Source organism: Elephantulus edwardii, unplaced genomic scaffold, assembly GCF_000299155.1.
Source record: "Elephantulus edwardii isolate Elephantulus edwardi_28Jun2011 unplaced genomic scaffold, EleEdw1.0 scaffold00282, whole genome shotgun sequence".
In the NCBI taxonomy this organism is placed as follows: domain Eukaryota; kingdom Metazoa; phylum Chordata; class Mammalia; order Macroscelidea; family Macroscelididae; genus Elephantulus; species Elephantulus edwardii.
In genome coordinates this window covers 2,248,651-2,274,441 of record NW_006400032.1, presented here as the reverse complement: position 1 = coordinate 2,274,441, position 25,791 = coordinate 2,248,651, and the positions used below count along the sequence as shown (strand labels likewise).

The following is a 25,791-nucleotide window of genomic DNA, read 5'->3' as shown; positions in this document are numbered from 1 at the left end:
AGTTTCAAAGCTTCGTACAAAGTAAAAAGATTTTTTTTTTTTAGTAAAAAGATTTTGTAATACAGAAGCTTATACAAAAATAATCATGGATTGGACAGTCAGCCTGTGCCTGTGCTCTGGTGGAATAGTCCAAATCTGTGCTGCGGACTGAAAGGCTCTGTCTCTATGGTGGCTGGAATCCACCAGTGGGCACCCCCATCCCAAGAAGAAAGATGGACAATCTCCTTCTGCAGCATCAGAAGCCCAGCGAAGGACAGCTATAAATTAATTCCAACTCAGTGACAATGAATTTTGAGGTTTTTTTGGATGGGGTGAAATTCAAACCAGCGTAAATGTGTAGGGAACTTCTAATTGGACAACTTCGGTTTAATTTTCTGGGAATGTCAATTGCCTGCTTAAGTTTTGGTTCTTAAGAAGGTCTGGTATTCATAAGAAACAGGAATTTAGCCAAGTCTTAGTCTGCCGATGTGAGGCTCAGCCCAATTGACCCTGCTTTAGATCTAGTAGAGTATGGTTCAGGAACTCCAGTGACTCGGTGGTTAAAGCACTTGGCTGTTAACCCATTGGTTGGCTTCTGTGGGAATAAGATGGTGGCAATCTCCTTCAGTAAAGATGGCACGGCCTTGGAAACCTGATGGGGCAGCCCTATCTAGTCACACAGGGTCCCTATGAGCTAGAATCAACTTCATACATTTAATAGGTTCAGTTAGTTTGGGTATTAATACTAGTAACAGCTGCTTATAATTGTCCAAGATCAGTCTCTCCTTTTAGTTTTTTAAAAATGAATGTTACTGCAGACATGTACAACCAATAGTAAACGTTTGGATAAAGTCAGAGCAAAGAATATATTGAGTATTATATTTTAAATATGACCCAGAGCTTAACTGAAGAGCTTAACTCGCTCATAGGTGAGCCTCCGGCAGGTTTTCAAGGCTATGCATCAAATAAGAGGAGCTTGCTCATCTTACTTCCTCAGAGAGGCTGGTGGATTTGAACTGCCAGACAGGCCTGGCCTCTAAGTTAGCAAAATAACGCTCTACAAAATATACCACTAGAGAGCGCCTTCAAAACCCAAACCTGAAGCCTTGAAGTATACTATTTTAAAAAGATTGAATTAAAAGAAAATAAATGGGTCAACCTGCAAGAAGAGAGGGGTGGACAGAAGAAAATATGATTGTCATCTAGCGTACTGTGTCCTTGGTACACCTAGCCCACTTACAGGTACACACACACCCCAGTAAGAGAAAACAAAAGAGAATGCCAACCTCCTTTATAAGGCACACGAACACATTCTCAGGCAAAATTAAGCCCCTTAGATCCAGAACAGCTAAAAGCACACACTTTGTAAATGCCCCCGAGGACCCGTGAACCGAAGGGGAGGGAGGCACATGCCCTATAGTAAATGGCACAGTATGTGCCTCGGTAATCATCGGCAGATGTGACATGCCGACTGACGGGAAATACAGCTTCCACATAACATGCGTTTTCTGGTGACTGACAGGGCAGGAGGCCTGGAAAAATGAAAGCTTGATGAATGAGGCATCTTACTTAATTGTGCTAAATGGTTTAGTTCAAGTTTTCATAAATAGATTCCATAGTTGAGAAATAGGAAACCTCTGCCTGATACTCTCAAGAAGAGTGTAAGGGAGGGATAAGAAGGAAATGAAAGAGAGAAGCTCAAGCTCGTGTTGCCATGGGATACTTAAACTGTAGAAATCAAGCATTTGTGTGATTCTATTAGAAGAAATTGAAACAGAATTGGAAGCAAGACCAGATGTGGGTGGGTTTTTTTTAAAAAAAAAAATTTAAGAAAACATATTCCTTTACAGCCAACATAGTCTCATCAATATATTCTTACAGTTTAGCGCTGCTGAGATACCCATCTTTTAAATAATTTCAAATTCATAGCTGAACTTTGTTTATGTTCGTTCAATACTGTAAGTTTTGTGATGTTTCATCTCTTCATGAGTAAATGGCTCCTTCTTTCAGATGCCTTTGTTTTATAACCAAAGCAATTTTCACTTCTGGAAAAATGATGTGCTTTTAGTTACAGGGTCTTAACACCAGAAGAGGCTTAAGTGGTAACTGCCTTCATCTTAGTTCGGAGAAGACAGAGTCTATGTCAATGTCATTGTCTGGGATGAGGCTTCTTGCTAAAAGAGAATGCCCAGCCACATTATATGATCTAATTTGGTTTTTAAAACATAAATCCTTAAAGTTTCATTTTATCAGATGTGATTGAAGCAGAAACCCTGGTGATTAAAGAATTTGACCAAGATGGCTTAGACTCCTGCTCCACCAGGATCTCCCAGCCAACAGCTGATGGAATGGTACAAATGAGAGGACTTAAGTAGGGATTTTAATGCTTAGAAAAGGTAGTTGTCATGACAGTATGTAACAACAACAAATCCTGAATGCATGTGGCATGGGGGTGACCACGGATGTCACTCCAGTGGCTGTGGGGAAGACAGGCCTAAGATTCGCTTAGCTCTCACCATCAGTGTCCCAGGCTGTGCTTATCAAAGGGATACTCTGCCAGGCTAGCTTCCTGACTGTCTACCCAACCTGTGCAAGGCAGCTCTGATGGCCTAGTGGTAAGAAACTGTGCTGTAATCCTGAAGGTGCACGGTTCAAATCCACCAGGTACTCCATGGGAGAAGGATAGACAACGCCCTCCTGTGTGATTTACTGCTTCTAAAATCCCACTGAGGGCCAGTCACAGGTCGGTTCTGACTGATGGCACACAACAACAACAGCAACATCTTGCTAGTCACCCAGTTGCTTGATGGCTTCCACCTGCTCATGGAGGTAATAATGCATCTCAATGAAGTCACACAATTGAGGGTCACTCTTGTCAGTGGCCAGTGTGTGTGTGGTTTCAGCAGGGGCTTATTTGGACATTCTTCCAAGTGTCACACACACTCCATTGCACTGGGCCCACTCTCTCCATCATTGCCCTGGTCTAGCTTCTTGATGTCCTAAAGGAAGGACGATGTGGCTGTCTTCCTGATTCTGCTGTTTCATCAGTTGCTATCAGCATGTTCCTTCTCCTCGTAGGAGTGGAAGGGGAAGCATTTGGCAAAATTCTTCAGAGCCACATCATCGCAGTGGAAGTAGTAAGACACAGACAGGTAGAAGTTGATGAGCTGGTACATGGCAGCCTGTGAGGCCTGGTTGCAGTTCCAGGCACCAGGGAAGGGAGTCGGACCGCAGGTTGGTGGTGGCAGTGAGGTGGTGGCTGAGTGGTGCTGCAGCAACAGCAGCGAGGAGGGCATTGGAGCAAGGAAGTCTGGTGTGCAATGAGAGGACTGGCTGGAATGACCAGTGTGGGACTGGGGGTCCCTGGCAAGTTCCCTTCAAACACTGTTGAGGCAGGACTGTGGGGACTCTGCAAAGATCTTCTCTTTATGATCAGATGTTACTTTGCGTCCTCAGCTATGTGCATACTCATAAACCTCCCATTCACATTTATCAACTCATAATAACTTCATTTTGATGGAAGAACCTAAATCAAACAAGCCAGTCATTGTGTTGGTTCCAACTCATAGTGACATTGTAGGACGGAATTGTTGTTGTTGTTGTGTACCATCGAGTGGGAACTGACTCATAGCTGACCCTCCAGCGATTCTCTGAGGCAATGAATCCCACGGGAGAAGACTGCCCACCATTCTCCCACGGAGCAGCTGGTGGATGCCAACTACACACCTTTGGGTTTGCAGCACAATTCCTTACCACTAAGCCACCAGAGCTCCTTTTGGGGCAGAGTAGAACTGCCCAACACTGTTTCAAAAGTTCAGTCTTTACAGAAGCAGATCGCCTTATGTTTCTCTTAATGAATAGCTGACACATCCAAACTAGCAGCCTTGAGGCCAGCAGCCGACTTACCCACTGTGCTGCCAGGGCTCCTTTGGCTAAATATCACAAAACCCATCGCTGCCGGGTCAGAACTGACTCATAGTCGACCCTCAGTTTGGTTTCTGAGGTTGTTAGTCACACGGGAAGAGATAGGCCATCTTTCAACCCTGGTGGATTGGAACAGCCAGAGCAATGCGGCCTTCGCGGTGGCAGTGAACTCCTTACAGACTGCCGTCAGAGCTCCCTTTTGGATAACTAGTAATGATAAGGGAGGCCTCAAGGTTCCCACTGCATTGTGCAGAGCAGAAAAGTCATTACTGCTATTGCCAAGGATTTTCTTCTTTGCTTCTTTTCCCAAGGAGATGAGTCAGGCTGTTTTGGTAAAGAATGTCATGGGATCATTAAATTAGCTGGTGATTTAGAATGAATGCAGCAGCAACTTCACTTACATGACCACAAAGCAGGTGGTCATAAAGGTGAGTGAATATCAGCACATGTGTCTCTTTAGTCCTATTTCCTCAGATGTTCAGAAAACCTCCCAATATTTCTTTCTACCTCTGGATCTAAATACAAGTGAGCACATTTATCTCAAGGCCTCTTCAATAATTTTTAAAGTGTGAAACTATCCTCATACTCCGGGGTAAAAAACCCCTCTTGTTTTGAATGTCAACTGTGTGGGGTATGATCAGCTTCCAAATGCATTATCACATTCAATCCTAACGAGAGTTCTGTGAAATATTATCGTCCTCTTTTTACAGAGCAGGAAACTGAAGCTCAGGGAAGTGCAATAGCGTGTCAAAAGCTTATCACTCAAAAGAGATGAGTTCTGCTCCTCTTTCACGATGCCTGCTGTCTCTCCATCCTAAGTGCCAGGTAAGAGGCTCCAGCAATTCAAGGGTTAAAGGGCAGCTCTGGGCCTTTTGTGATTGTTCAGTCCTCCTGCATAAAGCAAACAGTAGGGCTGCTGTGGAGGGTTCCTATAAATAACTCTCTGTGGATTTCCATTTGGAGAGGTTAGGAGAGACTGCCAGGGTGGGCAGGGAGGAGAGAACACTTCAAGTATTGGAGAATGCTTAGACCTGGGAGGGCAGCATGAACTCAGGCCTAGCAGTCTGAGTGTCAAAGGTGAATTGTGCTGAAGAGGCTTGTGATGCCCTGAACTCATCTTAGGGTATGATTGTAGTGCAGAGAGCATTAAGAGCAGAGCGAGGGGGGAATTTCAGAGTCTGGGGATTTCTTACCACCCTGGGACCTATCTGCCAGTATACCTTTGGGCTGCAGAGATTTTTATACATGTACTTTTAACTGAGTCTCAAGATGGAAAAATAAAGGTGATGACTCTATTCGTATGCACTATCTTCCTTTAAGGTCCTATTTAAAAACATTTTTTTTTATTGTGAATATATTCTTCCCCCCATTTATATTGTGTTTCATTATGATCATTCCCATACATTGTGTCTTATAAAACTGATCACCATCGATCTATGCCCACTATTACCCCATCTTTTCAGATAGCCACTGGATCTTTCCTAATTCTTTCACCCCTCCCCTTCACCTACCTACATCTGCCACCCACGATTTCTCCATGCTCCCCAGTTTCAAGCCCCTGCTCCCTCTCTCTTTCCCTCTTCGGACATTTACACCTATCTTACTAGTTATTCTTTTGTTTTTACAATAATGGTCAGATGCAGTATTTGTCCTTATGAGCCTGAGTTAGTTCACTCAGCGTAATGCTCTCTAGCCTCTCCCATGTAATATTTTTTGAAATTGTTGTTCTGGAGTGCTGTAGGACTCAGGACATATGGGCAGAGGACTCTGGTTGGGTGACACAGAATCTTACTCACCTGGTCTGAGTACAAGATCAAGGAATAAGAATGGGGTCCCAGGCCAGGCCAAGCATAATTCCTCCCTGGGGTTTTCCCAGCTTAATTGAAAAGGCTGAATTATTTTATTCTTTTGTGTTTATGAAGCTGTAAAAACACAAGCCTCAATCTGCCCATTGTCATAGCTTAACCTTTAAGGAGGCAGCTGGTCTGGGAGAAGGATAGCACCATGGTAATATAAATTGAGGCAAGCACCAGAGAGAGACCGTGCATGAAGAACAGTCAAACTCCAGAACCAAAGAGGACCATCCTCGTCTTCTTGGGGCTTGGTTAAATTCTCAATTTTTGTTCCAGGTCATTTGAGTTTGAATTCTGTCACTTGGTAGTGAAAGGGTCTGGATAAAGAATAGAAATCTCACCTTAATACTTGAAATTGTAAGAGTGGTTTATTGTTAACTTTGTACGAAGCATTTCACGTGTACTGTCATAGTTTTTCTCCAATTTCATGAGGCACGTGTTATTATTAAAAAACTGAGATTCCAAGAGGTTAAATGACTTTCCTAAGATCACACAGCTAGTAAATAATAGTTCTAGATTATGAATTCAGTTAGTTCTATATAGTCCCTTTATCTGAGAACCACTGGAGTCTAATATAGCTTAGACATTAAGTGGTTCTTAGTGCTGGCTAGGTGTTAAAATCATTTGGGAGTTATTAAAAATAGGAGAGTTTAGACCCTATCTTCAGTGTCCCTAAATTCACACAGCTATCCTTTACACAGACAATGATTGACTTGTGCTCTAGGAGGATTCGGGAGGGAAAATAAAACTTCAGTAAACATGCTCCCTGGGTTCGTGCAACCGTTTAGGTCTGAAAGCCAGACAAACTGAATCTGGCCTTTTGGGAGTGGGTTCTAACATTCATATTTTCTCAAAAACTGTCTAGTTGGTTAGAAAGGGCAATCGAGAACTGTAAACTAAATACATGTCTTTGGTTAATGTTGATTATAAACTAGATCTCCACTACCATGGATACGAAAAAAATATATATAGCTTATGGGGCAATTAAAGGTAACACACCAAGTGGCTACAGATAGTGGAATATTTCATATTAAAAACACTAAGAGAAATAATAAGGAGCTACAGACTCATCTAGATAAGTGCTCAAATTCAACACTGTGCTCTACAGTAGAGCACTGACTGAAAGGCATCACTTCATCTTCAGTCGTTAATTCTGATGTCCTAAACTCATCTTAGGAAGAGCTGAAATTCCCATGATGAGGTTTACATAAGACTATCAGGTCAAGTGGTGTTTACGGACTACTGGCTCTATTACGGATGGCCAAAAGAACAAAATGGATCTATCGTGCAGGAGATGAAGCCAGAGTGGTCTTTAGAAGTAGGATGGTAAGATTTTAACTCGGACATGTTGGGCATATAATCAAGACTTGTTATTTAGTCCCTAGATAGAAAAGGATGCCATAAATTTAACAGAACAGCAAGCAACAAATGCTGGCGAGGTTGTGGAGAAACTGGAACCCTGATTCACTGTTGGTGGGAGTGTAAAATGGTGCAACCCCTGTGGAAAGCAGTATGGCGCTTTCTCAAAAAGTTGCAAATAGAGATACCATTTGACCCAGCAATTCCACTACTGGGAATATACCCTGAAGAGACCATAGCTGACATCCAAGCAGATATATGCACACCCATGTTTATTGCAGCTTTGTTCACAATAGCAAGGAGTTGGAAACAACCTAAGTGCCCATCAACAAACGAATGGCTAGAGAAGCTGTGGTATATTCGCACAATGGAATACTATGCTGCATTAAAAAACAAGGAACTCATGCAATATTATTCAAAATGGTTGACTCTGGAGAACATTATGCTGAGTGAAATATCCCAGTCACAAAAGGACAAATATTGCATGGTGCCACTGTTGTAGAATGGGACTGTCCTTGGGGTTGGGGAGAGACTGAGTAAGATGGGTTCAATAATGTATACTGCACTGAAACAGAGGAGGGAGAGAACCGTTTAAAAGAGAGATGTAACTGGGTATTTCTGTCATCACAGGAGACTAGAGCGAGGGCTGCATGGTGGAGGGGACCTGGGGGAGGGTTTGTAAAACAATGAAAGAATCTTTTCTTTTACTTTTCCATAATTTTTGGACTCATGTACTTATAACTTGTTAGTCAAATTTGTGTCTTCTAGGTTGCAACACCCCCATGATACATCTTCAAGGATATGAACATGTACAGCCAAGCACAATCAATAAGAGTGCATCTGAATTCCAAAATCAATCTCCATAATAGTCTATGTGTTTCCTACTGCCAAAGGGGCCCTTTAGAGTAGTGAGAGAAGATCTTCACCCTGAAACCCACAGTGTCCCTTTTCAGCAGGAAGTAGCTAAGAGAATACGCCGTCCCCTTTTCCTTATGACTCAGGGTGAAGTCTCTCTCAGGGAGGAGTGATAGGGAATGGCAAAGGACACACTGACAAAGAAGATTAATCAGAATTGGCTTTGACAAGCACTGTGGCATTTGGACAAGAACAAACTGGGAGGAGGGTAGAGAGAATAGTGCAACAATGAATGAGTGGAAGCCCAAAATATCTGTAAATGTTTATGAAAATTAATAAAATATAATTATAGGGAAAAAAAAGAAAAGGACGCCATGCTTCAAAATGTAGAGAATCATTTATGATGAGGAAGACACTTAATGAGATGGAATGACCCAGTAACAGTGACTGAGCTTCAGCTCAGTCGAGATTGGGAAGACAGTAAAGGATTGGGTAGAGTTTCAATCTATTGTGCATTGTGTAACTACGAGTTGCAGTTCACTCAACAACACTTAACAAGATATAAAAATGGCGCTATAAATAATTTCATTTTTTAAATTATGATGCTAACAAGACTTTTTTGGGGTAGAGGAAGTGGATTTTGTAGAGATGTGTCTAGCAAACAGTTTCCACCGAAGTTTAAACTTTCAAAAATTAGGTATTTCTGTGTATTGCAGAAGCCAACATACCATCTTTATATAAAATTCTCTTCTCTGGCCTGCTAGGAGGCTATTTCAGTCATTCTAAGCAAAACATGGAAGAACAGTGAGGAAACAATCAATAATTAACTGACTAGTCTATTACAGACAGCAGTTCACTCATGTATAAAAAAATCTGTAACAGATTTCACAGATCTCAGCCACCATTTGATTTGTGCATTACAAAGTGGAAGGACAGTTGAGACAGGAAATGTCTATAAAAGAAAGTTTAGTTACCATGAATTATGCAATCTCATACTTTCTTATAAAAAAAATAGGGCATGAGTAACAGGGAAACTTGTCACTGTGTTTGAAATCCCCACACAGAGGTTTGCACAAGAATATCAGATTCTGTGGTCATTCTTAAGCTTTAATACCAAAGACAACGAGGATCTTAAGCCAATGAGATTGTCCAAGTTAAAGAATCTATTGAGTACAAATGAACACACAGTTCTATAGTAAAAAATGCTTTGCCTGACATGAACTGAACTCAATTTTATTAATATCTTGAACTATGATGCTTTTCAAGTTGCCTTATCTATAATTATTACTGATACATATTTTTTAGTAAAGTTTTAATTTCTGTGTCTGCGCGGCACCCAACTTTGCCAGTCCCAAAGCTCAGAGCTGGTGGCGGGGTCGCGCAAGTTTTAATTTCTAGGAAATTGGTAAGATGTCACAATATTCTACGGCTTTTGTAAATCACAGAAAGTTCACAGGCAGATGGACTCTGAAAAAGCCAGACAACTACTGCCAATCACAGTGCTTTGTGACACTCCTTCTTCTCACTCCACCATGGAGGCTTAATGTGGTAAAACTTCAAGCAACAAAACATCAAAGAAAATGAAAACTTTGGCAACAGATTTCTAGAAGACAAGCAAATCTTTTAACTATGAAAGTGGGTCTTGTCTTGAACTCCTTAAAGGAGGATGATCTAGGTTAGGTCTGGGTTAGGTTGTTCAGTGGTGAGATCTGAACTGCAGAAGTCTCATTCCTGTAGAAAACCTTCAGAAACATCTACTTGTCTCAAATACGCAGGATAGCAATTAGATCCCAACTATAGTCCCTAGAGTTATATTTTACTCCTTACCTTTGACTGTTTCCCTATATTAATCTAATTATTGCCCAGACCAGACTGCTCACTAAAAATTCACTGCATTTCCTTAGCTACAGAACTTTTCCTCATATCCACCTTCCCACATGGAATGCACTACCTCACCATCCAATACAATTCTATTCCTCATAAGTAGATGCTCTCTTTTGTGTTGACTCAGAAAGGTTCCCAACTCTTGACTAAGTTCTATTGTACTTTGTTTGCCTATATATAAACTGTCCATTTACTTCTCGAGGACAGGGACTGTATCATATGAGTTACTGCAGTCAACAGACCTGTATCCTAATTCTGGCTTCTCCACTTTTATTGAGAGCTGTGTGTCTTGGGACAAAAATTAAGTCCTTTGGCCTCAATTGCTTCATGTGACAATTGGTTACAGTAATAATGTTACTCGGAAACTGGCTGAAGGGCCAGCTATTAGTCAGTTCTGACTTAACAGCTATCAGGGTGAGTTACAAATATCATCCCTGATTATTTCATAAGAACCTTTTGTTGTTGTTATGTGCTGTGATGTTGGAACTGACTCAGAGCTGACTCTCCAGTAGGTTTTCAGATGTTCTAAGTGATACGGGAGTAAGTTGCCCATCTTTGCCTGCAGAGCAGCATGCAAACTGTGAGCTTTTGGGTAGTCAGGGGACACCCCAGGTCCTCTAATATATGTAAAGCACTAAGGTGTCAGAACTCTTGAAAACTGGCTTTTCTACTTGTTGCATTAGCCCCTGTTGAGGGGCATGGCCTCCAGCTACTTGAACTGCCAGTAAATGGACTTGCAAATCAACAACTGTGAGACCAATCTAAGAGAACACTTCCCATACTGCGAGAGAGGAAAATGAAGAGATTGGAGACACGGTGGTGATGGTAGTGGAGAGATTGTGAAGAGACTATAGCACTGCTGTGAAGAGACTGTGACAAGGTGTACCCACAGCAACTGGAGATAAAGGCCACAGTTAAAAGTTTTGCTTGCTGGATGATTGAAGAAAAAGCTGACTTATAACTTCACCGAGATAATATTTGCTGGATGATTGAGGAAGCCAAAGGTTCCTTGCATTTGTGCTGCTGAAATGAATCTGGAATTTCACTTATTGAGCAATTGTGCTTTGTTAATTTGGTTTGGGATTGCTGGATTAGACCTTGATGTGCAATGTGTGATATTCTGTGCCTCCTCTACTTGTCAACATATTTATTTCCCCAATACAAGCCACAACTGTGAGTAAAATCTGCGAGTCAATATGCAACAAACACTCGACCCAATGATTCATAGAAATAGGTGCAAGAGCATGTGTGGTGCTTTGTCTGACCATGTAGCTATTTGTATGGTATCCTGGGTATTATTTATAGGGAAAGTTCCCCTTTCTTAAGTGGGCAGAAGTCAGAGTCAGCTAACTCCACATTGCATCTACTCCTTAAAGAAGCATCTAGCATAAGATTTGACACACAGTAGCTATTGAATACTTGCTGTTAAGTGCCATTGAATCAGAACCAACTCATAGCTAACCCCTGACCCCCCGCCCCCAGTGGGATTTCAGAGGTTGTAAATCACAAGGGAGGAGATTGTCCATTTTTTTCCCTTGGAGCAGCTGGTAGATGCGAAACACTTGCCTTTGGCGTGATAACACTTACCACCAGCTAAAAGAGTTTCTTTAATACATGTTAAATCTCTCCTTATTCTTCTTGTTCAAATTTTTATAGTATGTACTGTATACCTGCTGGATAAAGAAATTAAACTGTGAACTTGTCTGAGTCAGATCTAAGAAGCACAGTAAAGAAAATGAGAAATAAAAATCTAAACATGTTTAAATCAGTAATTTCAGTTTATTGAACAAGAACTAAGAATATGTTTAGACCAGGTTCCTGTGCTAGAATGCTTCTTGTACCAGGGAAGGCCAAGACATGTAGAAATTGCCAAGGAAAACTGAACCTACAAATGCTGACGGCAGTGAGGACCTCCTCAATAGCAGATAGAGGAGCCTTTTCCTAGAACTGCCACCCTAAACCTTCATTTCTAGTCTTCTGAACTGTAAGAAGATCAAAGACTATAGCTTTCAATGTGGATTGCATTTTAATATCAAGAAAACAAAAATTCTCACCACTGGACCAGTAGGTAACCTCATGATAAATGGAGAAAAGACTGAACCTATTAATGACTTCATTTTACTTGATCCACAGTCAATAAATACACTTGGTACCAGAAGTCAGGAGAGCAGAAGACGTACTGCACTGGAAAAGTCTGCTGTCAAGAGACCGTTCCAAATTATTAAGGAGCAGTGGTGACAGCTTGAGGACCAAGCTGCACATGACTCAGACCATGGTCTTTGCATTCACTTGCTATGCTGGCCAGAGCTCGATAATGAATAAGGATGACAGAAGAAGAATTAGTGCCTTTGAACTGTGGTTTTGGAGAAGAATATTGAATATCCCTTGGACTGCCCCCCAAAAAAAATGTCTTGGAGAAAATGCAGCTAGAGTGTTCCTTGGGGGCAAAGTTGATAAAACTTCATCTCACATATTTTAGACATGCTGCTAGAAGAAGCTATTCTTTGCAAAGTAACATCACGTTTGGGAAAGAAGAGAGATAGTGGAAAAGAGGAAGATCTTCAACCAGGTCAACTGACACGGTGACTACAGCAACGGGCTCAAGTGTGTCAGAGACTGGCACAGAATAGGACAGAGCTCAGATCTGTTGTTCACAGGGTCTCTATAAGTTGTATTTAACTCAATGGCACGAAAAACAGTGACAAACTTTAAGAGAGTAAATTTCCAACTCCTTTTAGTATCTCTATCAAAGCAAAGCTAATATTTTTTAAAAATGCAGAAAACAAAACCACTGTTTTTGAGTCAATTTAGACTCAGTTTCCCTATGTCAGGTTTCTGAGGTAATAAATATTAATAGGAAAAGACTATCCACTCTTTTCCTGCAACACTGTGGCAGTGTGAGTGCAAGAATATCACAGAGACACTAACTCCTGCACAGAAAGGGGAATTTACTTAGACTAAAGTGAATCTACAAAATACTCACCTTGCACCAAAGTGCTGGGAGATACAGAGCAAAGATTGCTGAATAGTGTGCCCTGATAATAACGAATATGTTTGTGTAGTATTACAATGTTCCTTATAGTGGCTATTTTATACTAAAATAATGACTATGTGGTTGAATGAGAATAGAACTCATTGTACTAAAAGCCTTTTTTGAATTGCAGTAATTCAGTAATGTTGGTAGTAAAACTCTTACTCAGAAAGAAGCTTAGAAGAAATTGATATTGCAATAATGACGACCTAGTGCGAGGACAGACTCGCCTGCCCTAACTGAAGCTGATTCTCTCAATATCTTATGGGAAAAAGACTTAATTGTTGTTTTTAGGTGCCATTGAGTCGACTACAACTCATAGCGACCCTCTGAACAAAAGATCTGAACCCTGTTCTATCCTGTGCTATCCTCACATGTCCTGACATACAAGAGTCCCTTGTGGCAGTCACCATGTAGAAAACTTTTCTAAAGTTTTTTAAAAGCAAAGATGTCATATTGAAGATTAAGGTATATTTGACCAGAGGCATGGCCTTTATAATGAATAAGGAAGACTGTAAAAGAATTGATTCCTATAAATAATGATGTTGTTATATGCTGTTGATTTGAGTACAATTCATTGAGACCCCTATGAACAACAGATCTAAAGGACCCTATCCTAGGGTAGGATAGGGAAAAGACACAGACTTAAGCTATGGAACTATGCAGTCTATGATCTCATTGCTAAGCTTATACTACAATAACTGTTACAGTTAAGATGACCTTGCTAATTACCTCCACACAGAACTGACACCACTACCCCTCCTTGTTGTCCCTCCACTCATTGCACTGTAAGATGCTTGCAAGGAAAACACTGTATTTTGAGCATTAGTGCCTCGAAAAGGGCCCAGCACATATTCTGATAAATGCATGTATGAGTAAATTATAAACCTAGTCCTCAAATTAGGGACAGGCCACATAGGTCCTCACTTCAAATGGTGCTGATCCATCACTTACGTCTCCTGGGAGGAAACCACATTACTCATACAACACAAGATAGATAACATGAAGCTTGGGCTTACATCTTTACTACAGTTTATCCTGGGGGATTAGTGGCACGGTACTCAGTAGTTTTTTTTTTTTTAACGATGTGGGCCTACTACAAGTAAGTAGAACAGGAGAGTTTTATTAACTGTTCTGATGAGCAATTTCTAAAAATGCTGTATTAATACAGATGCTCCATGTACTTATCTAGTATATCACAGTCAAGGAATACTAAAATAAGAGTTTTGATTCACCTGAGTTAAAGAGTTAAGAGGCAATTACTCTGTTACAATCTCTCTGTCTAACATTTTCACTCCAGCATCTTTCTTCATTCTTGAGAATATTTCTTTGTTATGGTCTGTCTCTTCCCAACAAAACGATCCCAATGTAAATTCCACAGGAGCAGAGAGAAATGTGTTTCTCCCTATTTCTCAGTGCCTGGTTCACGGTGGTCATTCAAATGTTTGCTGATCAAATGAAAGTGCTCCAACTATTAAAATGAAGATGACATTCACAAACTAAAGATGGCCCTCAGGTGTGCCCAGCAGGTGAAATCTGATATCCTATAACATGGCTCTCACTGAACACCACTCTAGAGATTTTCCCACAAGAGAGGCATCTTTTTAATTGGGGACAGCAGGGGACAGAGACCTTCTGGGTTTCACTATTCCATCTTGTGGATGGAAAACCCAAGTCCTGCTCTGGAGGCTGAACTTCCAATTAACTTTATAATCTTATTTCCACTTGTGTTCTGATCACCTCCTCATGGGGTATTTTAGGGAAAACCCTCCCCCCATTTTGGAATATGGACATGGAAAGTTTTCATTTAGTTCTGCTTAATGCCATATGAGGTATTGGACAGAAATAAGCAAGAAGGAAAAATATGTGAAATTCTGAGTAATCTGCATATTTAATTCTTCAGCATGGAGTCTAGACTATTATGGAAATGATGAAAGACATTAAAACATTACTTTTTAAAACAATTTAAGATGCAGTAAAAAAGGATAACTCATTGAAATAAAGTAATTATCAAAGTTATTAATGCAATGGACCATTGAATCAGAACCCACTCATAGCTGACCCTCCAGAAGATTTTCAGAGGCTGTAAATGGCACAGTAGGGGAGTTCCTATCTTTCTCCTGTACTGAAGCTGGTGGATTCAAACCACCTGCCTTTGGGTTGACAATACAACTCTTTACCCACTAGGCTACCAGAGCTAAGGTGATCGTAATTTATGGTTACACAGGAGACCTAGATCTTCAACCTCTTTTCTGTTTCCATATCTATATTTTTTCAACTTCCAGTCCTTTGTTTCTAACTTTTGTATTCCAATCACCAATGCAGTCAGTAGTGCATCTTTATTGCAGATTTGATCACTTTTACACAGCAAAAGTCGGTGATTGTTGTTGTTGTTGTTAGGTGCCATCGAGTTGAGCACAACTCATTGTGACACTATGCACAAAGGATCTGAACCCTGTGCCATCCGCACACTTCCTGACACACAAGAGTTTGTTGTAGCAGTCACCATATAAATCCACCTGGTTGAGGGTCTTCCTCTCCTTCACTGACCCTCTACCCTTCCCAACCTGTCCTTCTCCAAGGAATAGCACCTTCTAGCAACGTGTCCAAAGTATGTGAGGCAAAGCCTCATCATTCTTGTCTCCAAAGAGCACTCTGGCTGTATCCTCTCCAAGGCATATCTGTGTTCTCTTGGCTGTCCATGGGATATTCAGTGCTCTTCTCCAGTGCCACAGGTCAAAGGCATCAATTCTTTTTCTGTTATCCTTTTTCATTGTCCAGGTCTCAGATGCATAGCTAGTAATCAAAAAGACTATGGCCTGAATCAGATGCATCTTAGTCCTCAAACTGACATCACTATTCCTCAATAATTTGAAAAGGTCCCTAACAGCATATATTCCCAGTGCAATGTATCTCCTTATTTCCTGACTGCTGATACCAAAGGTATTACTTGTGGATCCAAGCAAGATGAAGCTATTGACAGTGTCAATCTCTTCTCCATCCATCATGACATTGCCTATTAGTCCAATGGTAAGAATTCTTTTTCCCCTTGACAATGAGATGCAATCCATTACCAAGGCTGCATTCCTTGATCTTCTGGAACAAGTGCTTCAAGCCCTCTTCACTTTCAGCAAGCAAGAGTGTGTCACCTGAATAATGCAGGTTATTGATGCATCTCCCTCCAATCCTGATGCCATTGTCCTCCTCATAGAGTCCAGCCTATTGGATAATTTGCTCAAAATATAGACTGAATAGACAAGTAGATATTCTTCTGGTATTTCTTACTTTCAGCCAGGATCCATCTGTCATCAGCAATGTTATCCTGGGTGGCACGACCTCTTCTAAATCCTGTTTGAACTTCTGGCAAAAGTTGGTAGAAGCTCTCAAGTTCTTCACCTTTGGCTGTAGTGGTTGGTGTATATTTGAATAATATTTGTACTAATAGGTCTTCTTTGTTACTATGCCTTAAGAGAATAATGGTGTCAAAAGAAGAATTAATGTTTTTTAATTTTGGTGTTGGATATCTGATGGACTTCAAAAAGAACAAACAAGGAAATGTCTTAGAGGAAATGCAACCAGGGTGCTCCTTAGAGGTGAGGACGGTGAAATTAATCTTATATACTTTGGGCATGTTGTCAGGAGGGACAGTCCTTGAGGGGAAACACACACACACACACACACACACACACACACACACCAGCCAACATGCTGGAAAAGATAGGTCAGAGAAAGAGAAAAAAGACCCTCAACAAGATGGACTGACATGACTGTAACAACAGGTTCGAGCATCAGAGATGGTGAGGTTGGTGCAAGATAGAGCAAAGATCAGCTTTTTGGTTCATAGGCTCCTATCAGTTATAATCGACTCAATGGTTCCTAATAACAACAACAGTGGACCTAGCAAACTTTTTTCACACATTTCTTTACTTTCCTCATCATTTTTGTTGCTATTTTTGGGTGCTACTGAATTGACTCCAATAGACAGAGTAGAATTACCCTATTAGGTTTCCAAGGATACGATCTTTACAGATGCATCCTGCCACAGTTTTCTCCCATGACATAGCTAGTGTGTTCAAGCTGCCATTCTTTAGGTTACCATCTAAGTGCTTGATGCTTCTTTCCTATGACTCTTTGTTACGGATTGACTTTTCTTTCTCCCAAAATACATGTCAACTTAGCAAGGTCATGTTACTCAGAACTATGCAATTATCATCCAGTTTTTATATGATAATTATATACATTAATTGAAAGGATAATTTTATATGATAATTATATATTCCTTTTAATTTATTCATATTCTTCCTTGAGCAATACAGGTGGCTTCAAAGGGCTAAAGGGTGAGTAAGGGACAAAATCTCAGGGGCTTTATGATTTAAAAAGAAAATATTTGGTTATATGTATTTTTAAAAGTGTTTCCTTGTACCCAATCTACTATGTGTCCATTATCTAATTTTCCTTTCACTTTTCATTCCCCTCCTACCCCTGGAAACTATTAAAGAATACTTCTTGCTATTTGTATTCTTTTCTAGCTTTTTCTAATAATAGTGGCTTGACAATATTTATCCTTCTATGACTGGCTTATTTTACACAGTAGAAAGTCCTTGAGGTGGTTCTTCTTAATAAAATTAGGTGTTATAAGTCCTAACCTCGACATTGTTAAGGAGGCAGGATCAGAGGGAGTTATATTAATGAGACCAGGTACAATCTATAGAATTAGATTGTATTTTAAATTGATTCTTTCTGAGGTATAAAACTGATTAGACAAGCAAGCCAAGACAGAGGGACTTTTACCACCAAGAAAGAAGAACTGAGAGTGGAGTGTGCCCTTTGGGCTCAGTGTTCCTGAGCTGAGGACTTCTTGGGCCTGAAGGAAGATCAAAGATAAGATGCAGTGAAATTTCTAAGGAATAGTGAGGCTACAGATATTAAAAGGAGAAAAAGACCTTCCTCTTGAACTGACAGAGAGAAAGCCTTCCCCTAACAGTTGGCATCCTGAATTCAGACTTCTGGCTTCCTGCACTGTGAGCAAGTAAATTTTGTTTGTTAAAGCCACTCAGGTTCTGGTATTTATATTATAGTGGCACTAGATAACTGAGACAAAATTTGGTACTGAGAGTGTGGTGCTACTCTTACAAATCCCTAAAATGTGGGAAATGTGGCCTTTGAGTAATGAGCAGAGGCTAGAAAAGTTTTAAGCAATTTAATAGTGTATTCCTACAATCTCATACTGGGGAAAACAAAGAGTAGAATGTTATGGATTGAATTGTGAAGTCCCCCCTTAAATGTGTGTCAACTTGGGTAGGTCATGATTCTTGGTATTATGTAATTATCTTTCATTTCTCCTTTGATGTAATTACCTTCCATTTTGTGATCTGATGTGATGATCCTAAGTATCAGTAACCAAGTGTATTCCCTGACATTTTCTGGCTTATAGAAAGATCTTCACATGGAGTTTATTTCTCATCCCACCCCCACCCCCCATGAGTTTGTCTCTCCATGTCTATTTCCCATTTTGTAAGACACCATTCAGGAGGAATTTGGTTTGGGATACACCATACTGGCTCATTAATATAGCAAAAAACCCACCTCTATTTCTGTATAAGTGAATGGTTAGAATTACTTAATGGTTTTAGAATCTTAACTTTTTAAGGAACATAATTCAATTCATAACAGAGGATACATTATTTGTTTCCATTAGTTATATTTTACAGAAGAGTTCTTAAGAGAGATTTCAAAAAGATTCATTTTGGAATTTTCAGAGTCATTTTGGAATCTAATATCCTGGGTTATACCTCATTGTGGACATATTTATTATTAAGCAGCTTTCTCAAATTCTAACCTGGAACTCATAAGCTGAGACAAAGGCAAACATTTAAAATTTAAATCCTCTCCAGACTATATGAAATGAATAGTGACAAACCTCAATCCCTTTATATAATCTCAAATCTTATTCTTGTATTATCTTTCAAAATGTCAAATCTCACTTTATGGATAAAATCATTAAAGCATTAGAAGACATTCTTTACTATTTCCTTTCATTATTTTTTCCTTTAATAGAAATACAGCTAATTGTCCTTGTCTTCCTAATCTGCATCTTTCTTTGAATATTTTCTGTACTTTTATTGTTCTTTTTCTCATAGTCCTTTCATTTCCTCTGCAAGTAAGGGGGGGAAAAGCCAGAAATGTTGCAAGAAAATAAATGTTTCATTATTTTTGTTTCTTCGTTAAAGTCATTTTAGAAGAATTCTAATGTTTCCCAAAATTCAACTAAGAGTTAAGGAAGAAGAAAAGAAGCAGAAACCATTGGCCTTAATCTCAAAGAACTGATCAATGGCTAATAGAATGTACATAAACCTCTAATGATCAAGAATAATATAAGAGTATGGTGCGGACACATATCGGAAGTGATTCAGAAATTTAGAAAAGCAATATAGCATCATGGACTATTATTGAGGGATTCTTGAAGACCAATAAATATAGAGTAGCTTTAAAGCACATTTAGGATTTGGAGAGAAAGTATAGGAGTCTGATAAAAGATAGCAATGGGAAATGTATGTAATATAAAGATATCTGAAGAGTCTCAGGTTACCTATGGGTTTATCATGTTTTTAAAGTTTTGAATTTTTAATAACTAACAAGAGTTATAAGCTTTTCCATTACTTCTTTCAGAAACAACCCAAATCTGAAATAGCAGGAGTTAGCTCAAAAGCAATAAGAGAAGACTGCAATAATTTTGTTTCATCTTATAATACTCTGAAGAAAATAAAAAAGAATTCTGGGAAACATCTGCTGCCATCTAAATGAACCATCAGCTTTATATAAACTTTCCTGATCTCCAGAGGAGGGGGGGGGGTAGAATAAGGAATGTGAGAAGGAATAAGTAGTTATTTACAATAACAAACTCCTTTCTCCCAGGGATAAATTACTCTTGAACAGGAATCAACTGAAATGTTTTACACAAGGAAGAGCCGATTAACATAAACATTGTGGAGTCTGCCATAGATTCTGAGGAGCTTCTCAGCATTCCAGACAGCACTATGGTATTGCATTTTGTGAGGAAAAGACCACAAACGTTAAAACTAAAGTGGCCGGTTTTCAAGATGACTTCCATACTTGGGAGCAATCTAGCCTTGGGCAAGTCATTTGAACTTTCTGATCCTAATACTCCATACTACGGTTGTATTAAACGTGAGAGTGTGTAGAAGACCTGACTACTGTTTGCAAGCAGGAGCTCCAAACAAATTGGAGATTCTTAAGCAATCATAATGGAGTTTAGATTTCCCATTTCATTAAGTAAATCAAATCTGAACTCCCTGTGGCAAAGTAGAAAAAGATCTCCTGACCTAGGGTGAAGACAATCAAATCAACACGTTAATTTCCAACAGAACCATTCGTAGGTAACACTCACTCGCGTCCATCAAGTGCATCCTGACTCATAGCTCCTTTCTATTGGGTTTCCAAGGCTGTAATGTAAATCTGAATGGGAGTTGTTTGCCCAACTCCTCAGGATCCCCTGGAGAAGGTGAACCACGGAAGGCCTGTGGCCTTTTGCCTAGCACTGAAACACACTCTCAGAGCTCCTTTAGAACATTGGTTAGAGTCAACTATGAAAAAGGGGTACAAGCTTTGTTGTTCTAGTTCTATCTTTGGCTCTTTCCTCGCATCCTTTTTTTTAATTAATTTAGTTTATTTATTTTTCATTTCAATGAACATCTATAGAGATTTTGGAATTCCATTCATTCATTGTTGCACCCTTCTCCCCACACAAACCCCTCTCCCCCCTCCCCCCGTTTGCTCCTCTCCTTGAAAAGCAAAAGAAAAACTCCCTCATTGGTACACAATCCCCCCGCACCTCCCCAAACCCCCCCCCTACCCCAAAATATAATCCACTCTGCAACCCTCATTGCGTACTCCTACGATAAAAATAATGCCCTAAAATATAATACTTTTAGACTATTCTCTCCCCCATAGACTTCAATGCCGTAAACATATTTCATCCAATCTGACCCAGCTTTGCTCCTCTCATCCTTTTAACTATCCCAATCTCCACTCAGGATTCCCTGGGTAATGTGAATGATTGATGGGTTTAGCTGCTAACTGAAAGCTTGAGTCCACCTCAAAGAGACCAAAAAGAAAAACATGGCGACCTACTTCTGAAGACGCAGCCATGGAAAACTCTATGGGGCACAGTTTATTCTGACACTTATGGAAATGGCATGAATAGACTCAAGGCAATTGGTTTGGCTTAATTAATCTCTTTAAGGCTCAGGAAGGATCTAAAACCCCAAACTACTGTACACCTTAAGGACAAACAAACCCCTTGCCCCACAAACCTCAATGATAGTTCTTAATTGATAGTTGTTATTGAGAGACATGGATTTGTTCAGATGAAGCAGAGTGCAGTAAATGTTACTTTGAGATAACTTGTAAAAAATGGTTAAAATGTACACAGACTAAATGAAGAATCTGGTCCTTGTATCAGATTGAGGGAAAGCTCTTTTTGCTTTTAGTTACGAAATATTATTACAAACGTACAGCCTAAAATTTACTTTAAACATCTATAATTCATCAAGAATAAACTTAAAGCTCTAAAATCCATGGAATATGTTGTTAGTCAAATTTACATGCTGGGGGTGGGGAGTTTGAGGGAGTGGGTCTAGAAAGACAGGTTAAAAAAAATCTATTAAATATTAGGTAGCCATGTAAAAGGGAGCTCTGGTGGCCTAGGGGTAAGAAGTTGTGCTGCAATCTCTAAGGCATGCAGTTCAAATCCACAAGCTTCTCTCGGGGAGAAGGATGGGTAATCTCCTCCTTGATGATTAACTGCTTCTGAAAACCCACCAGAGGTTCTGACTCTATGGTATACAACAATAACAACTACAAAAATGTTTCTGGAAACTGATATTAAAATTATCCAAAAGTTGTCTTTGTAATACAAGTACAGAAAAACTTGAAGATGGTTTTTTGTTTGTTTTTTTTTAATTATGGGTATAATGCCTAATCTAGGCCATGGTTTTTGCAATTACTTGCTATGTATCAGAGAGCTGGACACTGACTAAGGATGACAGAACAAGAATCAATGATTTTGATTTGTGGTGCTGGAAAAGAGTCTTGAACATATTATGGACTTCCAAGAGAACACACAGGTCTGTTTCGAAGCTCTGTCTCATATACTTTGGCCACAAGGCCAGGAGAGACCAATCCTTGGAGAAGGACTTCATGCTCAGAAGGGTGGAGGGACAGGGCACGAGAGAAAGACCCTGGAAGAGATGGCTTGATACAGTAACTGGGGTAATAGAGGTAGGTGCGTTGGAGTCAGCGAGACTGGCTCAGGATAGGGCAGGCTTCAGAGCTGCTGTACATAGGGTCACTATGAGTCGCAGGCGACTCGACGGCACATAAAAACAATAACAATAATGATGTAAAGAGAACAACTTTTTGTCACAGACTCATATATCATCAATAACCCTTTTGTATGGCCAGGCTGGAAAATTTGTCAAGTTTGTGTTAAGATTGTTTGCATTTTGGTCCTGATCACTACCTCAGATGTACCTCAGATTCCATAATTTCAATCCTGTTCTGATTCTTAGGCCTAGGATATCAATAAAGATTGAAAAGTTCACTTATTTCCAAATTCTTCTAGAAGCTTTTGCAGAAAGGATTGTAGGAAATTATCAACAGAAAGTATGTCACCTTTAAAGAACACATTTGTAATGGTAACATTATAGATTCCATGACATTTGGGTAGGGAATTGTTTGGGTTAGAGATGAGTTCCTAGCAAAAGACTAATTAGGAGGATATTAGTGGTAATAATTGCTCACTAATGTATTTATAGGAAGCTCCAGTAGCCTAGTGGCAAAGAAACTGTGTTTTAATCCCAAAGACATGCTGCTCAAATCCACCAGCTGCTCCAGGAGAAAAAGATGGACAATCTCCACCTGTGTGATTGACTGCATCCGAAAAACCACTGGAGGGTCAGCTATGGGTTGATTCCAACTTGTCAGTAAATAACAATAAAAATATAGTTCTACCCCTGGTGGAGTCGTACTGCTAACTCAGAACAAATACAACATGAAATACCGTTCTCCCTGATTACAAACCATGGTCTCTCTGGCTGCTTAAATCCATCAAAGGCTCTGTGGGGGAAAATAGATGGGCAATCGCCTCCTGTGTGATTTACAGCCTCTGAAACCTCACTGGAAGGTCAGCTAGGAGGCCATTCTGACTCACGAGGGTAATGAGTTTTGAGTTTGAATATAATTCTCAAATTTTAGTTACGAAAAAAAAATTTTTAGTTATGATACCACTTTACCACCCTCACCAAGGGGACTTGGGTTTTGTTTCTTTAAAAAACAGCTTCCTAGGCTCAAGTGCTAGAATCATTAAATCCGAATGACTGGGAGTGAGGAGCTTAGACTTTTAAATGGAGAGTGAGATCAGTAAACAGATATGAAGCAGCTCTGTGCCAATTTTAGAAGCCATTAAACCTTGTAAACAATAGCTGGAGGTCTCCAGGCATTAATTAGCCCAGCACTGTCCACTGTGTCATGTAAGAATAGACATTTTAATTTTAACTGTGGATAATGTTATTGATTGGAACGCTCCTGTACCACTCCATCTCTTGGTCTTACCGGGCACTCCAGCTTGGATCCAGAAGTTGATGTCTGTGCCTTCCCCATGTGGAAAGACCTGTGTGATGTTGAGAGGCTGCAGCAGGCGCATGATCTCCTCCATGATGGCCCTGGCCTTGTCACTGCCCGTGAATTGGAGGCCAGAAGGGAAAAAGGTTCCCGAGTCTGACTCCATCACCAGGCTGTAGTTAGAAATATTTGCCTAAACAAAGGAGAAAAGTGTTAGGTTCACATTGCCTGCCTTCTTTGCTTTGTCCTTGGGGAACTTTAAAAATGGCAATAGCCGTAACCAAATATTTTTCTTTCTCTTAAGTTATCACCAAAACACGTGTTGCTCTGCCTGACTTGAGGCCTGGTCTGCTCATTACCTAATCCTTCTGAGATGCAGTTAGTCATCCTGGCATTTGCCAAACTCAGGACTTAGAAGGATTTAAAAAAACCTCCAAAAACCATAGTGAAGGGAGAGAGAATGCTCTGTATTAAAGTTGCTCAATGATTTCTACTAACAGTGATATTATTTCAACCACTTTTTTTCTTCAATGCCAACTGCATACCAGCATACAAATCCTCCTCTGTGGTGGAGGACCTGATACTCTGATTCATGGTCAGACAGGAATAAAAGGTGTGCTCTGTGGACCTGCTCCCCTGTATGTCTTCCTTCCCTCTAGTGATTCTATCATACTTTAATTGTGAGTTCTGCTGAAGCTTTAAAGGCTTCAAACTGACAGGTTTGTCGTCAGTTTCTGACATTGTTGTTGTGCCATCTGTTGATTCCCCAGCGACAGGGGTAATCAAACAAGACATGAAGCGTTGCCCTCTCCCCAGTGTCCAACCACGGCACTTGAATCCCAGGCAACTTTGCCAAGCCACTAGTTTGCACATTCCTTCTAAATAAAGTCTGGTAAGAAAGTACACAGTGATGACGTGTAGCCAAACACTGTCACTGCAAGAGCTTAGAATGTAAGAAGCTCTTGTCAATTTGCACAGCCCAGTTGCCACCCAGCCATCTGTTTTCGGGGAGCCATAACTTCTTCAGGAATGACCAACTACTCCCATGGCTGAATTATTCTCCTGCTATCCTTGCACTTGACTCAGTGGCACACAACAACAGCAATATCCTTGGACTGGCACTGCCACCATTCTTCATTATTTTTCTAGTAAAAATCAATAAGGCCATTTGTATAGCGCTTTCAGAGAGCGTTCACATTTACAATCTCCTTTGATCTTCTTTGACCATGCAGGAAAACAGACAAATTTTATGATGATGTTGGATCAGCTGGATCAGAGAGGTCAAGTGATTCACTCAGAATCACACAGCTGGCAAATGGTACCGGTGCGTCTTAAATCCCATGCTTTTCAAATCTGTACTGTGATTACTAGTTTGAAGTAGAAAGCAACACTTGTTTTGACTTATTAATGATTTTTTCCAGTTACATAACTACTTGAGGATTATGTAAGGGTTTATTTTTCCTTTTCCCTGAAACAGATTTGGTTTTACAATGTAATTCTAACTAACTGCTGTGGAAGTGTACTGTTGCTACCAGGGCAAGAACAGTTGCTGTTTTAAAGGAGGATGCTGACAGCATTTGCAGGACTGGATACTGCGGCTCTGCCTTTTTTTTTATTGTTAATGAAGAAAAGGTTAATAGAGCAGAAATCTGCCCAAGTCTCCACTCTTACATCTAAGGAATTTCAGTCTTCACAGTGACTTTCAGAGAAACAGCCAACGTGTTTATAATAAAAAGGTGCCACCTCAGCCTCCAGTTGAAGCTACTGCATCATGCTAACATCAGTAGAGTTAATGAGATGCAAAATATTTGCATTTATGTCTTACATTTTAGGCTTGTTTAACACACTAATGCGTCAGCAGGCTGATACAAAATTTAGAAGTCTGGACCCTCTCTCCCTAAGTGCAATGCCACCCACCCCTACCTTCTGCCCCAAATTCTCTCCCTCCCCTATATATAAGAGAAAATGAAAAATCACCAAATATTTTGCAAATGAAAACAGAATTGAGTCACCTTGAATGTGAGGGTTTCCTTATTGTGGGAAGATCCCAGGATTCTAACCAGAACACTGGACTGAGTGCTCCTAACTGTGCGCTGTTTAAATTAATTGAGGAGCTAGTAAGCAGCTGGACTGTCAGAGACAACACTAATGAGAAGCCTGGCAAGGTGGACACAATCCGGTGCCCACTGTGCTCTCTCCCCGACCCAGCAAGGGACACAAGTGGCTACTGAAGGGAGCAACTGGTCTCTCTTTGTCCACAAGTCA

The 25,791-nt window shown here is 40.2% G+C and overlaps 1 protein-coding gene across 1 annotated transcript in view; it reads right to left on the bottom strand.

Moving 5' to 3' along the window:
- CPQ (carboxypeptidase Q) overlaps window positions 1-25,791 on the bottom strand; it is a 500,522-nt gene that overhangs the window by 77,140 nt on the left and 397,591 nt on the right. The window contains exon 6 of the mRNA XM_006900354.1: window positions 23,518-23,719. Coding sequence (XP_006900416.1) covers window positions 23,518-23,719 — 202 coding nt within the window. The remainder of the gene's footprint in view (window positions 1-23,517; window positions 23,720-25,791) is intronic.